General features: G+C 41.8%; 1 protein-coding gene across 2 annotated transcripts in view; it reads left to right on the forward strand.

Annotated features, from left to right (window-relative positions):
• EFCAB7 (EF-hand calcium binding domain 7) overlaps positions 1-15,637 on the forward strand; it is a 42,729-nt gene extending 27,092 nt beyond the window's left edge. For both annotated transcript variants that reach the window (XM_032795476.2, XM_032795475.2), the window contains exons 9-14: positions 400-557; positions 756-889; positions 3,225-3,373; positions 7,124-7,333; positions 11,935-12,042; positions 13,632-15,637. In XM_032795476.2, the coding sequence (XP_032651367.1) occupies positions 400-557; positions 756-889; positions 3,225-3,373; positions 7,124-7,333; positions 11,935-12,042; positions 13,632-13,706 (834 nt within the window). In that variant the 3' untranslated portion in view covers positions 13,707-15,637. The remainder of the gene's footprint in view (positions 1-399; positions 558-755; positions 890-3,224; positions 3,374-7,123; positions 7,334-11,934; positions 12,043-13,631) is intronic.
• Positions 15,638-16,297: the final 660 nt, after the last annotated feature.

Raw genomic sequence — 16,297 nt, forward strand, 5'->3', positions numbered from 1 at the left:
GGGGGAAACAGTGAGAAAGTTGGTGCTGTTTTGTCAACCTGCCTCCTCTGGCAGGAAAAGTGTTTTGTTTTGATTTTATTTTCAAGCTTAAAATTTTAAATTGGTTAAAAATCTGTGGGGCAGCAGAAATGTTGAACCATTCCAATCAGGCTGCTTGTAGTCCTACACAGCTATGTATATGTTACTACAACTAGCAGATCCACCAGTTCTCCTGTCTATATACTGGCATGAAAAGCATTTTGTTGGGATTTGCCATCTCTAAGGAAAGAAAATATGGGGGCTCTAACAGTGAGAACCTTCTGTTAATTGATCATTATTGTGGGAATATTAATAATGAAGGCAGGCTTTGGATAAATACTGTAATGGCTCACAGATTTCTCCATTTTCCATTGAGAATAGATGTTTATGTGGAAAGGTGAACTGGGATCTGGTATTTACTGGCTAATTCCATTCACAAGTGGCTGTAAGCTCAAGAAGATAAAAAAGCAAATTACTGGAGAAGCCAAACTGGTTTATAGAGATGGAGATGGAGAGCTGGCCCTTACCAAAGAGTTCAAGTGAGTCATTTTGCAAGGAGACATGTTAGCTGTCATAAAAGTATATATTCTCAGTATCCTTTATGCTGCTGAATTCATTTCTGTCTGGATAACATTGCTTTGGAAACACATTTTTCAATGTATTGGATCATTCACTGCAACAGTGTGAGGAAGGAAGCTGAAGCATTTAAAAACTGTCTTGTCTTCTCTGTCTTTTAGAGCAGCTTTATCAGACATATTTGAAATGATTGATTTAGATGGAAATGGCCTTCTGAGCCTGGAAGAATACAATTTCTTTGAACTGAGGACTAGTGGTGAGAAATGTGATGAGGAAGCCTGGGCTGTATGCAAGGGTAAGCTTGTTACTCTGCTTAATTAAACTGTTCAGTAATGTTGAACTTTTGGTGAGAAGTATCAGAGAGGTAGCCGTCTTAGTCTGGATCTGTAAAAGCAGCAAAGAGTCCTGTGGCACCTTATAGACTAACAGACGTATTGGAGCATGAGCTTTCGTGGGTGAATACCCACTGTACGTGCATCCGACGAAGTGGGTATTCACCCACGAAAGCTCATGCTCCAATATGTCTGTTAGTCTATAAAGAGCAGGACTCTTTGCTGCTTTTGGTGAGAAGCTACCTACATTCATAGACAACATTATTCTTAATATAGATTCATACATATATGTACACTAATTACTGGGTAGCCTAAAGCACGATAGTGTGATAAATACTGCTCCCCGTCCCCATTGTTTTCTATCCGCCACCGCCCCATCTTCTTCCCATGTTTTCCTTTCCTCCACTCACCCATCACTTTATTCTTCTTCTGTCCCTTTTGCTTGCAGTAATTGTGTTTAATAGTCCATCTATAGAAGAAATGCTTCTCATGGCTATTTGTGCATTTCAAGTTTTGTGTGTGAGGCACATGTTCTGAGTAGAAAACTGAGTGCCAAGAACTATAAAGTTCTAATTGTGGGTCTTATACTGAATCCACCTGCTGCAGTTACTCTCTGTCACAGTTTACTCGTGTGTAAAATAGAGATGGTAATCCCTTCCTACTTCACAGGGTTTTGTAAGGTCAGTTAATGTGTGGTTTGAACATGAAAAACAGGACATTTAGTGCATATTATTATTATTGTTTTCACTAGAAAATATCAATTGGAGCAATGCTTCTCCAGATGTGGGTATTTTCCATTGGAAATCAATCTTTTACAACTTCATAAACAGTCCATAAAATTGTCCATATTGTCCTTCTCACAGCTGCAAACATGCTTTCCGAGACTTCTGTGCCTTCCATATTTTTAGGACTCTTACAGCCATGTATTGCTCTTGATCTGTAGACAGTGTTCTAATTAATGCCAGTGAAAGTCCTGCACCTTTTGAGAGCAGTATTTGGCCTTAAATGTCAATTGGCAGGGGAAAAACCACACATTTTTGTGGTATTGTTTAACACTCAAAATCAGTTATACACCTCTACCTCGATATAACGCTGTCCTCAGGAGCCAAAATATCTTTACGGTGTTATAGGTGAAACCACGTTATATCAAACTTGCTTTCATCCACTGGAGTGGATGCTTTACCGCGTTATATCCGAATTCGTATTATATCGGGTCACGTTATATCGGGGTGGAGGTGTATTTCAAAGCCCTGATGACATACAGCTCTGCCACACAAGGGATAAATTCATTAATGATTTTGTGATGCTCAGATACTACAGTGATGGGGCAGTATAAGTGACTAGATAGAAAGATAAGTCAGAGTTAGTTGACAGTGGTGATTTGGCTACAACCCCCTCTTAACCTGCTTAATTCTGGCCACAACATTTTAAATTTTGCAAGTCCTATTGAACATTTCTGTCTAAAACCCCCACAGTATGTCTGGAACTTTTTCTGAACGATAGAGAGGTCATCCAAATACTGTTCTCCTGTAAATCAGTTTTTCTACTCCTGTTTCTTCCCCCTAGATTCTGCACCACCTTTTATACCTTTATTTATATTTGTGTGTGCCTATGAGAAAGGAGGTGTCAGTGAACATGGTGGATGGATTACCAGACATTAATCAGTCGAAGGATTCAGATGAATATCATAAATCTTGAGACCAAAGTTCAAGCAGTTTGTAATAGCATCTCAACCCTGAGATAGATTTATTAAATTGGTAATCCCTTTTTAATGATATATAGTCAAGATTTAACATTGTTATGATGAGAAAACCATTTTTAAAATTCTCTGACATAGGAACATTTCAATTATATGTTTGCTGACACATGTTCTATCAAGAGGGCCCCCAAAGCGCTACAGCTCCACTGGACATTCATTTCCTGTTCCCAGAACTCTCTTTTCTTAAAATCTTACTCCACTGCAGATATTGCCGTGGGGGAAAAAATCATTCAAGCCACACTCTCTACATTTTGAGACCTCTCCTATCTTGGGCCAATGAGCCTGAGGCCTCTGCCATTCCCTAAAATCCTAGGGGAAGCCCTGTAAACAACACACATTTCACTCAAGGGAATCTTTTACCATTTCAGCATTTTATAATGAAATTTGGAGAACTAAAGGCTGCAAGACTAATGGCCAACTCTTGAAGTCCTCACTTAAGTCAATGGGAGCTTTGGCTAAGAAAGGCCAGGGTGGAGACTGCAGGTTTGTATGCCTGAGGAAGAAGTAATTTAAACACTACCTTGTTTCCTTTTATACAGAGAATTTTGACACAAAGAAGAATGAGCTAACAAGACAGGGATTTATGGATTTGAATCTCATGGAGGCCAATGATCGTGAAGGGGATCCTAGTGATCTTTGGGTCACTTTACTGTCACTGGGCTACAATAAAGCACTGGAAATGACAGAGGTATGATAGTTGTGTATCAAAAATACACAACTTCCCATATAACTTGCTGCACGGTTAACTGCAACACTGCTTCTGTCCTTCATAAATTGATTTCAGTGGCCAGCAGTGCAGCTCAAAAGGTTTCCACTATGCATTTCAGGTCTGGCATTCTATCCCCTGGGCTAGCACTGTTGAGGGGGACAGCAGAGGAGGTAGAAATTGGAGCCGCTGCAGTGACAACCCTCAGTGTTTAAAGAGAGAACTAAACTATCTTCCAGAGGTTGGATACCAGTATTTTACAGGGCCTGTTAGAGAAGGGGACTAGGGACATACCTCCTGGAGGGCTTGGTGTGACCTGCTGGGGAGAAGCAGTTCTCAGTGAGGTGGTGGGTGGGAAGACAGAGGCAGAAAATTGTGGCCTGTCAATGCACCCAGAGGTGCAGGGCTCTCGCTGTCCAAGCTCTCCAACATTGCCTGGCTAACTGGGAAAGAATCCTTCCCCTAGTTCAAACCACAAGGGAAGCCAAAAAGCATCTGTGTGTTGCTGTGGAGAGCATTCTTTAAAAACAAATAAATGGCTGCCACTTGTATTCATTCCAAAATTAACCATGAAGGTGTCAGGTGCAGAATGAAGTATCAAGGATAGAAGCAGGGGATAAGGGACGGTGTTTGCACTGAGCAGGACAAGGAGAACCTACCCACAGGTGAAAACAATAATAAATACACCTTCCAAGGAATGTATTTTTACGTTGACTCAGAGTCAAACTGGATTAACTAGCTATTTTAGGGTTTTTACTGCTGCCTCTCACCATAGTGTCATAGCAATGCCCAGAAAGTAACCTGTATCATATATAGGATCAGGAATTCTCTTCCCTATGCACTCATGTGCCCAAGTGGCACTGAGGTTGGCTTTAAAGGCCCACACTTTCTTACTACGCCGTCAACAGAAGATGTTTTAAAAGGGTAACTCTAGCAAAGGGAAGAAAAGCAAAGCTATAAAGACACAAAAAACCCTCTATAAGTATGTGGTAAAATCTAGTATTTATATCTTGTTCCCAAGAAAAGCTGTTTTTATCACCCCATGATCATTTTTTCTTTGTTTACTTTCTCTTAAACCAAAGTAACTCAGAGCCATGAGACTATGTAATTGCCAAAGAAAACCATTCAGTGCACATAAAACAAAAATCTACTAACATAAAAACACTGATGTGGTAGTATTTTGGGATTTGTGAGACTAGAATTAGCCATTCTCATATCAATGAGAAAATTAAAAAAAATTAGCAAATGGTTGTGAGCAATTTCTCAGTGGGTTACACTTCACCACTTGTCCTACAAATATCCCAAACAAAGGATATGTCTACACTACGGGATTATTCCGGTTTTATAAAACAGATTGTATAAAGTTGAGTGCACGTGGCCACACTAAGCACATTAATAGGCAGGACATTAAGCAGTGTGAGGGAGAGGAGCCCAGCATCCCACTGCTATGATAGTCCAGGCAGTACAGAATCTTTTCTTTACACATGAAAGGGAGGGGGCTGATGGAGCTCAGCCCCCAGTTGCTATGATGAGGACGGTTTACCGCCTTCTGTACCATCTACTGGGAATGACCGGGGAGTCATTCTATTTTTACCCAGGCATCCCCGGCCGACCTCACCTGAGACCAGCCAGGAGCACTCACAGGCTGATTATGACGACAGATAGCAGTCATATGTACTGTCTGCCACCGGGGAGGGGAGGGGAGCGGATACTGCTCTTCACTGCCGCAGCATCTCGTCTACCAACAGCATTCAGTAGACATAGGGTGACATTGAAAAAAGTCAAGAAATGATTTTTTCCCCTTTTCTTTCACGGGCGGGGGGAGGGGTACATGACGAGCTATACCCTGAACCACCCCGGACAATGTGTTTGACCGTACAGGCATTGGGAGCTCAGCCAAGAATGCAAATACTTTTCGGAGACTGCTGGGGACTGTGGGATAGCTGGAGTCCTCAGTACCCCCCCCTCCTTCCCTCCATGAGCATCCCATTGATTCTTTGGCTTTCTTACGCTTGTCATGCAGCACTGTGCTGTGGACTCTGTATCATGGCCTGGAGATTTTTTTCAAAATACTTTTGGCGTTTCGTCTTCTGTAAGAGCTCTGATAGAACAGATTTGTCTCCCCATACAGCGATCAGATCCAATATCTCCCGTACGGTCATGCTGGAGCTCTTTTGGATTTGGGACTGCATCGCCACCCGTGCTGATCAGAGCTCCACGCTGGGCAAACAGGAAATGCAATTCAAAAGTTTGCGGGGCTTTTTCCTGTTTACCTGGCCAGTGCATCCCAAGTTCAGATTGCTGTCCAGAGCAGTCACAAATGGTTGCATTGTGGGATACCGCCCGGAGGCCAATACCGTCGATTTGCGGCCATACTAACCCTAATCCAATATGATAATACCGATTTTAGCGCTACTCCTCTCGTTGGGGAGGAGTACAGAAACCGGTTTAAAGAGCCCTTTATATTGATATAAAGGGCCTCGTTGTGTGGAGGGGTAAAGCGTTAAATCAGTTTAACGCTGCTAAAATCGGTTTAAACGTGTAGTGTAGACCAGGCCAAAGCTGGAAAGATGTGATGCTCTGTCTTTCTGCCGTTTGGACACTAGAGAGAGCTGTTCTCTAACAAAGAAGGGTTCTCTGCCTTGTACAAGTGTGTTTTTTGGGTTAGAAGCTTTGTTTCCCAAAGGATAACTACAAACTGTATATCGTGTGCTTGAATCATTTGCTTCAATAGCATATATAATTTAACCCCTCAGTTCCTGGATTACCCTTTCAGCAGCACTTTTAATAGCAACTACAGTAGAACCTCAGAGTTACAAACACCAGAGTTACAAACTGACGAGTCAACCACACACCTCTTCTGGAACCGGAAGAACACAAACAGGCAGCAGCAGAGACCAAAAAAACCCAAACCAAACGCAAAGTACAGTACTGTGTTAAATGTAAACTATTAAAAAAATAAAGGGAAAGCAGCACTTTTCTTCTGCCTGGCAAAGTTTCAAAGCTGTATTAAATCAATGTGCAGCTGTAAACTTTTGAAAGAACAACCATAACATTTCACAGTTACAAACAGTTCCCGAGGTGTTCATAACTCTGAGGTTCTACTGTATAAAGTAAAAATGGAAGTAAAAAATGTGTTGGTGCTAACAGATAGCAGATTCTGATGGTCATTTTAAAAGCAGATGTACTCTTATTGAGCCTACTAAAAGTAATGCAAAATCTCATCGCCTTGTTGGCACACATACTAATCCTAAACAAAAAAATGGAAGCGCAAAGAGTGTTTCCTATCACAAAATGTCAATTTTAAATCTGCATGCAAAAACCTCTCATTTGAATGGTAAGAGTTTGCCAAAATACTGAGGAGGAAAGGGTTCTTTCTGGTGCTCAAATACCCTAGTACTTCATCTTCGGTGCCTGATACATTTTGTAATCTGAGAAGATGAATGGTACAGTATATTTGACTGCATCAAGGCTTGCACTATCAGTGATGGCTGTTTGTTGTGTTGATTTAGTCTAATTTCTGAATTACCAAAAAAGGTTACAAAGAACAGGAGATCCAGAGTTTTCTAAGTCTGTCTATTTTTTATATCCAATGGTGCACCTATATTTGGATAATTCTGCATCAGAGCAACTGTGAAAACAGAGCTGGGAATAAAAATCTGAGGAATAAATTAGGCATTAAGAACTAAACAATATACTGTATATCATTACTGTATTTTTCTTCTATAACAGGCATGCCCCTTTGTCATTGACATCTATGCAGAAAAATGCAAACCCAGAATTAAAGCTGTTTATCTGGAGGCAGGCAGCAGGCAACTTAACAGGGCAATTTGCAAGTCTGTTGTTAACAAAGGAGATGTCAAAGTACTGGATAGTCGTGAAAGTATAATTGTCTATACCTACAAAAGTGATACACGGATCACTTCTGTTATTGAAAATAAGGTATTGTGTGATATTTCTCTTATGCACATTACACAAAATAATTTTCATGTTAATGTTCATTGTTGTTATTCCCTTGTCATTAAGCTTTCTATAGTAACAATTTCCGATATATAGATTCTGTACCTACTTAATAAAAAAAGCCCCTTCTTTAAGGGATTGATCCAAAGTCCATTGAAAACAATGGGAGTTTGTCTATCTACTCAAATGGACATTGGATCAGGCCTAAAGAAAACATTCATTTACTAAGAAGATGTAGGGCATTTGCATACTGTATTATCAGCTGAATTCCTATAATTATAGATGAAGCATTAAACTGTTAGCTTTAAAGGTATCTTCTTTCTGTATCCTCCTGCCAGAGTCGGATTATGGGTTTGGGGGGGCTCTGGGCCAGAGCAAGTGGGGGCCCCTTCCCACCCCTTTCACCTGCAGTCCCCTCTGCACCACCACCCCCCAGTGGTCCTGCTGGGGAGCAGGTTTGCCTTGATCCACCCGCCTGGTGTTCCTGCCTGGGAACAGGATTGGGGCACAGGGGCTTCCCCCGCCTGCCTGGCACTCCAACCGGGAAACAGGGCCAGGATGCAGGGGTGGGCCTTCCCCCACTCCCTGGTAGGAGTGCCAGGCGAGCAGCATGAGTCGGGGCATGGGACACCCCAATTGGCCAGGGCCCTGGGCACAGGCCCCTTTGGCCCAGTGGCTAATCCGTCACTCCCTCCTGCGCCCTGAGGTGCTTAGGTGTCCACCAGTTTCTACCATTTATTTTGAGTCTTGTCCGGGTCTGTTCAGGTTTTTGAGCATCATGCTGAAGGATTTGGCATCTTTCTCTATTGTTGTGCAAAAGATTTACTTAATTATTAATCCAAGCTAATACATGTAAATACAGACAAAAGTGTTCAGTGAGATGGAAGCAGAAATTTCAAACCCTTTTGCTTAGGGCCTAATGCTAAGTCTGTTCACACTCAGTTTCACTTACCTTAGGATTTCTGAATAAGGAAATAGTGTAGTCAGAAGCTAGAATAAAATTAGGGCCTATGTGGGTAGTCAGATTTTTTTAGAAGGGAACACTCATCGGGAGGGAATGACTTAGTGATCTAATAGTAAGTTTGAAATATCTAGATTCCCTGGAACCACAGGTTCAAATCCTGGCAGGACTTTCTCAGCACTTCATCCTTCAGAGGTAGATAAATTAGATGCAGCTTGGGGATTTTTCAGAGAAGCTCTTAAATATCAAGGGCCAAATTCTCTGCTGGTTAATGGAACTGTCACTTACATCAGTGGAGATTTTTGGTTCCACAAGCTTCTCTGCTCTGCACTGGACCAGTTTGTTGAACTTTCATGAAAATCTTAGTAGTTTTATTTTTTGTATTACAAAAGACTGCAAAAGATAAATGGGCAATTTTATGCATATCACCATTCTCAGTCTCCACAGAGTTTACTACTAACCTTTCAAATCATAAATGCAGGCATTGATTGCAAGTATAATGGAAATAATGTTTTATTATTTCTAAAGTTAATTAGAAGAGAATATGCTAGTAAGTAAGGGATGGATTCTGTCTGGCCCTTCCCAGCAGCTATAGGTGGAGTAAAAGGCCTATCTCCCATCCTTCTGTGCACAGGCGACAGGTTATATACGTTTGTGGTGCTCAGGCACCAGGAATATTCTGGGGGCCCTGCTCCAGCAATATTTGGAGCTGGGTCTCTCCCCCGGCCCTGCCTGGATCGGGCCCCAGCCCCCGCGGGCCTCCCTCCCACCCCACTGGGTCCCTGCCTGGAGTGGGTCCTGGCCTCCGCCTGCCACCCCTCCCCCTAAGTCCCCCCACCACCGCGTCCCTGCCTGCTCCTGCTGCCAGAGAACGGCTCCCGGCAGAACTGCTGTCTGCTGCCCCAGGGTCCTAGTGCCTGCCACCACCAATGGCAAGGCAGGCTGCCCTTACCCTGCCCTTCCGCCCTAGCCCTGAGACTCTCCTATGCCCCAAACCCCTCACCCCCAGCCAGAGCCCTCATCCCCCAACACCCTAATCCTCTCCCCTAGCCCTGAGCCCCCTCCTGCATCATGAACCCCTCATCCTCAGCCCCACAGCCCTCATCCCTGCACTCCCTCCTATCCCCAAACTCCCTTCCAGAGCATGCACCCCCTCCCCCTTCCCACCCCCAAACTCCCTCCCAGAGCCTGCACCCCTCACCATGCCCCCACCTCCAGCCCAGAGCCTGCACCCAAACTCTATCCCAAAGCCTGCACCCCTCACCCCCTCCTGCACACCCACCCCCTGCCCCAACCCAGAGCCTGCACCCAGCACCCAAACTCCATCCCCAAACCTGCACCCTGCACCCCTCCTGCGCCCTAATCCCCAGCCCAGGACCTGTACCCCAGCCCCAGCCCCCTCCCAGAGCCTTAAGCAGGTGGGGGCGGAGTTGGGGGGCGGGTTCTGGGCACCACCAAAATTTCTACAAACTTGCCACCCATGCTTCTGTAGTCTAAGAGCTCAGCAGATTTCCTGTCCCTGCACAGAGCCCCAAGGGGCGTAGAGAGTAGGTGGAGCCCTGGCTCTTGTCTGCCCATATATGCCCTAAAATCAACTCTTTTATCAGGTCATGTAATTTGAAATGAAAATGTACTTAACAGTCTCTGCACCTGTTTCCATGCCCACTTGTTATTCACACATAGTACAGAATACTTTCTCTATGAAACATCTTCATCTTGCTTCCCACGTAGAAATGTAGACCCCTCCCAAAGAAAAGATCAGGACATAATAATAATAATGAAAAGATAAACACAGAGTGGTGTTTGTTTTTTTCAGCCTCAGGATATTTCAAACATAATTATATTTGCATTCTAATCTACATAAACCTTTTGTACTGTGAGCATCACAGACAGCACTTCTGCCAATCTTATCTTTATAGAGTCATAGGTAGCTGTTAAGTAGGAGGAGGAGGCTGCTGTCTGATACAATCATATTTCTACTTCTTTTCACAATAAGGAGCAGCAATTGTTAGCATTCTTCTAAAAATCTCTAGCATTTCTCAATGCCCATGTGAAATCCAAATTGATCTAAACATGAGTGAATGACAATACATACTAGCATGTCTTTAATTTAAGTCTTGTTTTCCAGTTTGAAATAGTTGCTTTGATTGTTTTTCTGAGAGCATGTAACATGTTAGACCAGCTCTATGGAGCCAGTCTGGGCTATTTTGTACAGCAATATGTAGCATGTTGAATATACCAGCTCTGCACTGGGCCAGTTGATAATTAGGCCCAGCCCACAGGGGCTTTGTAGTTTGATTGCTATCCATAGAAAAGCTTAAAGTTTCTTCTTATCTGTAAGCTTTCCTATGTAGATTTTGACCATTTCTACTCCCCACTGGGATGTAGAGGTTACAGAGGAGGGCAGGAGAGAGGGTTGGATGAGTTACCTCTCCCCATTCTCTGAGAGGAGTGGGGAGGGATCTTCAGCCCGGTTGACTGATAACACCATTCAAGAGTCATTCACTGGGAGTTGGGAGCAGCATGGCCTGTTCAGTGAGATCCAACCCCACTGTTGCTCAGGTCACTGTGTCCCTGACATGGTGCTTTGACTGTCAGAGGTGGCATTTGGGGTGTAATTCACCGTCTGTGGAGTTGGACGGTCACTTAGCCATTACCCATCTACCCAGAAGCAGGGGCCTGCTCTCCCAGAGTTTGCAAACATTCCTGTCTTTGGAGCTAGGTGGCACCACAGAGCAGCTTGAGGTTCTGTGCTGTGGTTGGGCCATACCATTCATTTCTTAAAAACCAGTTGGACTGTCTCCTGTTTTATTATTGGGTCGTATTTCATTCTCAGAAGTGTGTGCACAGCTTCAGTAGGTGCCATGGACACACACATCAAAGGGCAGGATTTAGCTCATTATTTAAACTATTTTATTTACATCAATTTTGTTGAATATTTAAGAATTATTTCATATGTAGGCAGGTTGTATTTTGGAAGAGATTGTTTGTAATGAATCAATGATCTGCACATAATGAACATAATTACCACAAATCTATGTGTGTCTCTTGCTCACAAACACACACATTCTTTCTCACACACACACACTCACTCTCTCTTTGAGTTGAATCTTGCTCCATCAGCTCCCAAATCAGTCCCCTACTGGTTGAGCTAGAGATCTCCAGTAGTACGTCTAATATCTTGGATATAGGCCTGGCCCCAGAGCATAACATTGTTTACTCATCATGCATGCCAAACAAGTACATTGTGCACCAAATTCTCTGCTGGTGTGACTTGGCAGAGCTTCAAGGAAGTTAGGGCCTGTGCCAGTTTACACTAGCAGAGAATCTAGCACTGTGGGTAAAATCTTCAAAAGCAATTGTGTCACATAGGAGCTAAAGTCCCATTGACTTTTAATCAGACTTGAAGTCCTAAGTGACACAGGTGCTTTTGAAAAAGGACTTAAGTCCCATCTCAGGTTACTTAGGTGCATTTTAAAATTTTACCCTACATATTTAAAACTTTCCATCCCATTATAATAGCAATTTCAGATGAAATAACCAGCATCTTTAAGTTGTTTTATAAAAAGCAGCCATTTAATCATGAAGACTAATGAGACCTCTAACATTTTTCCACTTACAGTCTGAAAACAAAGTGATTATTCATGTCAACAATGAGCAGAGTAAGAACTGTGTAAATAACAGGGGACTCGATATTTTTGCTGTTGAAGTGGCACCAAAATCCATGATGGTAATGTTATTATTTCCCTAATTTAAAATCTTAGTAAAAATATCATATGTGGCACCTTTAGAGTTTATTTTTGCAAAACTTTCTGTATTAATATTGAGTATGTGGATATGACGCAAAAGGAGAAATGTCCATCTACGTAAGAAATATAGTTAAGATGGAGGGTGTGATTTTCAAAATTGTGCACCTTGCATGTGCAGGTATTTCCTTGTGCAGATGGCCAGATAAATGTACAACAAGCCAGTTTTTGCATGCAAATGTCTGATTCGCTTGCCCTTTCACTATAATTGTACATACTAATTATGAATACCTTTCCGCATTCTCTCCTATTTAAAAAGCAAGCCCCTAATGTCAATAAAAGAGAGTTGTCATAGCAGATTGGTCACCAATTAATAAATCTTGCAAATGCTAATGCAAACCTAACACAATTATTTTCAAAGCAGGAGATGTTTTGCCTGTATGAACCGTCAATAATAATGACTATACTTCTTAAATGATTAGTGTAAATTAAATCATGTTTTATTATGTGTTGTTGCAGTAGAGAGATGCACGTTCATTATACTATTATTAAAGAGAGACAGTTAACCTAACATCCATATGCTGCATATAATGTTGTTTATATTAGTGACACATTAGATTATTAAAAATTAAAAACTTAAAAATCCAATTTACTGTAACTAGGCAGTTTCACTTTTGTGCGAAATCAATTTACTTCTAACACCTGCAGTGGCATATTTATTTGTTTTCATTGGCATTATCATCTTAGGTTTTTTTTAAAAAAAGCAACTCTTAAACATTTTAATTTTGGGCCAAATTTAAGTTTCTCTTCATCTGATGCATTTCATGAGCATGAAGCACAGACTTAGTGTGTACTTTAACCAGTCACACACAAAAATACATGTATATGATGTACGTTATGGACTATATAATTTCCAACAGGCAGACTTTTAAAAAAACCTTAATTTATGGACAGTGCTTAGCCAAATGGCAATTTGATTGGCTGACTCCCATTCCAGAAGTTGTACTATTTTTAGTAAAAGTTGAAATATATGGGTATACAAGTTAAAAAAACCTACTCTGTAAAGTGCTAAAAGTACAGTGTCTCTCTTTCAAAGGCAGATCATTCAAACAATATTACTCTGTATTTCATCATTATCGAATTTCTGGCCCTGATCCTGGCACATGCAGATGGACTGTTGCACTCGCTTGGAGCCCCATTTAGATTGATGCAACTCCATGGGAGTGCAGGATCGGGGTTATTCTAACACCTCTGCCGATACCTTTGATCAGATACAGGAGGCTCCATGCTGCAAGGTGTTTTATTAGCTTCATTTTCCACTGGAACCAATGAGAATTGTAGGCTTAGGGCCCCTTGCAAGATTTTACCTATAATGTAGTTAAATGGAGTAATAATACCTATCATTACACAACTTCAATTTGGCATCAGCTAACTTTTTGAATACATACTAGAAATAAAATTATTAATGTTATCTTTATGGCGTTTTAAGTAGTAAATGTTCAGTTGGGTAGGAATTAAGGAAAGAATGGTAACTAAAGATAGTTCATTATATTTTCCCTCTTTTTACATGCAGGTTTGTCAGCATGTGATGCCTTTGAAAGAGCAAGAAGAATGGATATATAATTGTGTGCATTCTCTTGTACCTTAAACACCATGTTTAGAAAACAGTCCACTCTTGGAGCTACTAAAACAAGAACTAAAACAGGATTGTCCTGTGATTAATAGATAAATTGATTAATCTTGTCCACTTCAAAACCAAGACTGATACAGATCATTTATTTTGTATCTATGCTTTGCTCCCATGGTTTCAGCTATTCAAGCCAATGAATCACAAAGCCTGACTTCAATCCTGTCCAGTCCCTCAGATCTGATGGCCAGATATGGCTTTTTGTGACTGCAAAGCCTGCAGCCACAAGCCCCGCCACCGCACTCTGCTGATTTGAGGGAATTAGAAATATATATGCTTTCCTTTGTTGGAGGGGAACACAGCCTTGAAAGCATAAATCAGCTGGTAGGCTTGAAAGGAATAATCATCTGCAGAAGGAACACACACACACACACACACACACTTTTTACATAAAATGAATCATTTATGTTTTGAATGTATACCAAAGAACCAGCTTGCTATGACCTCTCTCACATCCTTAGCTGGTCCTGGGCATAAAGGTAGACAGTGGTCATTGACATGTAGTGGAAGTGCAAGTTATTGTTTTTCAGCTGTGCTTCACAAATGCCAAGGCTGGCTCAGCCAATGATCTTTCCTATAGCTTGCTGTGCAGTCCTACATGTGCAAGTCTCTCTCCAACCAACTGCTCTTTCCTTTTGGATATCCCACCACTATCTCAAACTCCTCATGTCAGAAACTGAGCTTCCCTCTCTCCTCTTTGCCACCATTGACAACTTCACGCCATCCATGTCACGCCACCTCTAATTTGGTGTCAGTTTTGACTCCTCTCCTTTATATCCAGGTTTTTGGCAAACCCAATTTCTTCTTCCTCCCTATCTCTAAAATCTATCCCTTCCTCTCTGTCAATGACACTGTGTTAAAAATCTGACCGGTTATCTTTTACCCTGATTAATGTAACTTCTACCTCCAGGCATCTCTCCTCTCCACTCTCTCCAGAATCCTGCAACTAAAATCTTCCTCTCTCTTGAGATAACACTCCCTTGAATCCCTTCACTGGCTTCTACACATTACCCAGTCAGACTCCCTGTACTCCACTTTCTGTGCTGTGCTTCTCCACTCCTGCCTTCATCTCTGCTCTGATTCCCATCTGCACCTCTTTCACACACTCTGCTCAGTCCTTTCTTCTTCAAGCTTCCTTTGTCTCCTTCTTCCCATATTGACTTATGCCTTTTTTTCATGTTTCAGTCCATGTATGACCACACAACAAAGACTATACCAACACAGCTGTGTAGCTGTAGCTACCCCAGTATAACCCTGTAGTGTAGATGCAGCTTACACTAACAGAAGGGATTTGTCCGTCCAAACTCCACCTTCCCAAATGACAGTAGCTACATCAATGGAAGCACTCTTCTGTCAGCATAGCTGTGTCTACACTGGGGGTTAGGCCCTTCTTCCTTCAGGGTCTCTGACAGACACTCTTTATTATGAAGAATGTTTGCTTTCCTAACAGAACAAATGCTTAGTTATTCCTATGCAGTCTCTTTCTGAAAAATTATTAGTGTGCAGAGTGAGCCCTACTAGAGGAATGTTGAATTTTATATAGAATTATGTAATCATGTGTACCCCTTTCTCACTTTCACCACTTCAACCCTCTTGACTTTATTTTGCAGCTCGCCAGCATAGCCATGTTGAGTTACCTTGTAAGTGTAGACCAGGCTGTATTTCATATAGCTTCCGCTTTCCTGTATGCCAGATGCCATCCCTTTGCTCCTCCTTATGCTGACCTCTTCCCACTCACAGCTGATCTTTAGCTGTTTGCATTGTGTTTAATTGACAAGGTCGGAAACTTCTTGAGGCACGTCCTTATTTTCCTATATGGCACCACAATGATGATAATGCGTATTTCCATTTTTGTATGGTACACTTTGCAATTAAAATATGAAGCCCTTTTACATTTGTGACATTGTTTCTCTACTTTTGGTGTGTGTTTGTAAAGCAGATTCCATGCTACAAATACTGTTGTCTCCAGTAATAAGAGAAGAATGCAATATATCTTTTATAAAATATTGCTGGCAAGGCACTGCAGTCAGTTGATTTCATCTGCCTTACTAGTTACACTTGGAAATATTGAAAAGAAGTCATCCCTTATAATTACAGTACTGTGTTTCCACAAAGACTGGATTCTGTAAATCCAGTAGCGCAATGTGAAAATCTGTGCTGGTTTTCCATCTGTCTGTAAACGCTTCCCTGAGGAAGAGCTTGCAATCTCAATTGGGCCTTTGGGCTCTGGGGTTTAATATACACATATGTGGTTTTGATTGTGTGTTGGACTGTTGTCTTAAGTCTGGTCTACACTACAGACCTATGTTGATATAACTACATTGTTGGGTGTGAAGAATCCACATCCCTGAGCGACACAGTTATACCAACCTTAACCCCTGTAGGCAGCGCTATGTTGATGGGCATAAGAGCATCTTCACTTAACTGCTACAGAGGCGCAGCTGCACCAATGCAGCATTTTAAGTGTAGATGTAGAACTGATAAATGAAATTGTTTTTAATTATTCACTTTATTAATGTAACTTCTGTTCACCATTCACTACACTTGCCTGC

Source organism: Chelonoidis abingdonii, chromosome 7, assembly GCF_003597395.2.
Source record: "Chelonoidis abingdonii isolate Lonesome George chromosome 7, CheloAbing_2.0, whole genome shotgun sequence".
NCBI lineage: Eukaryota > Metazoa > Chordata > Testudines > Testudinidae > Chelonoidis > Chelonoidis abingdonii.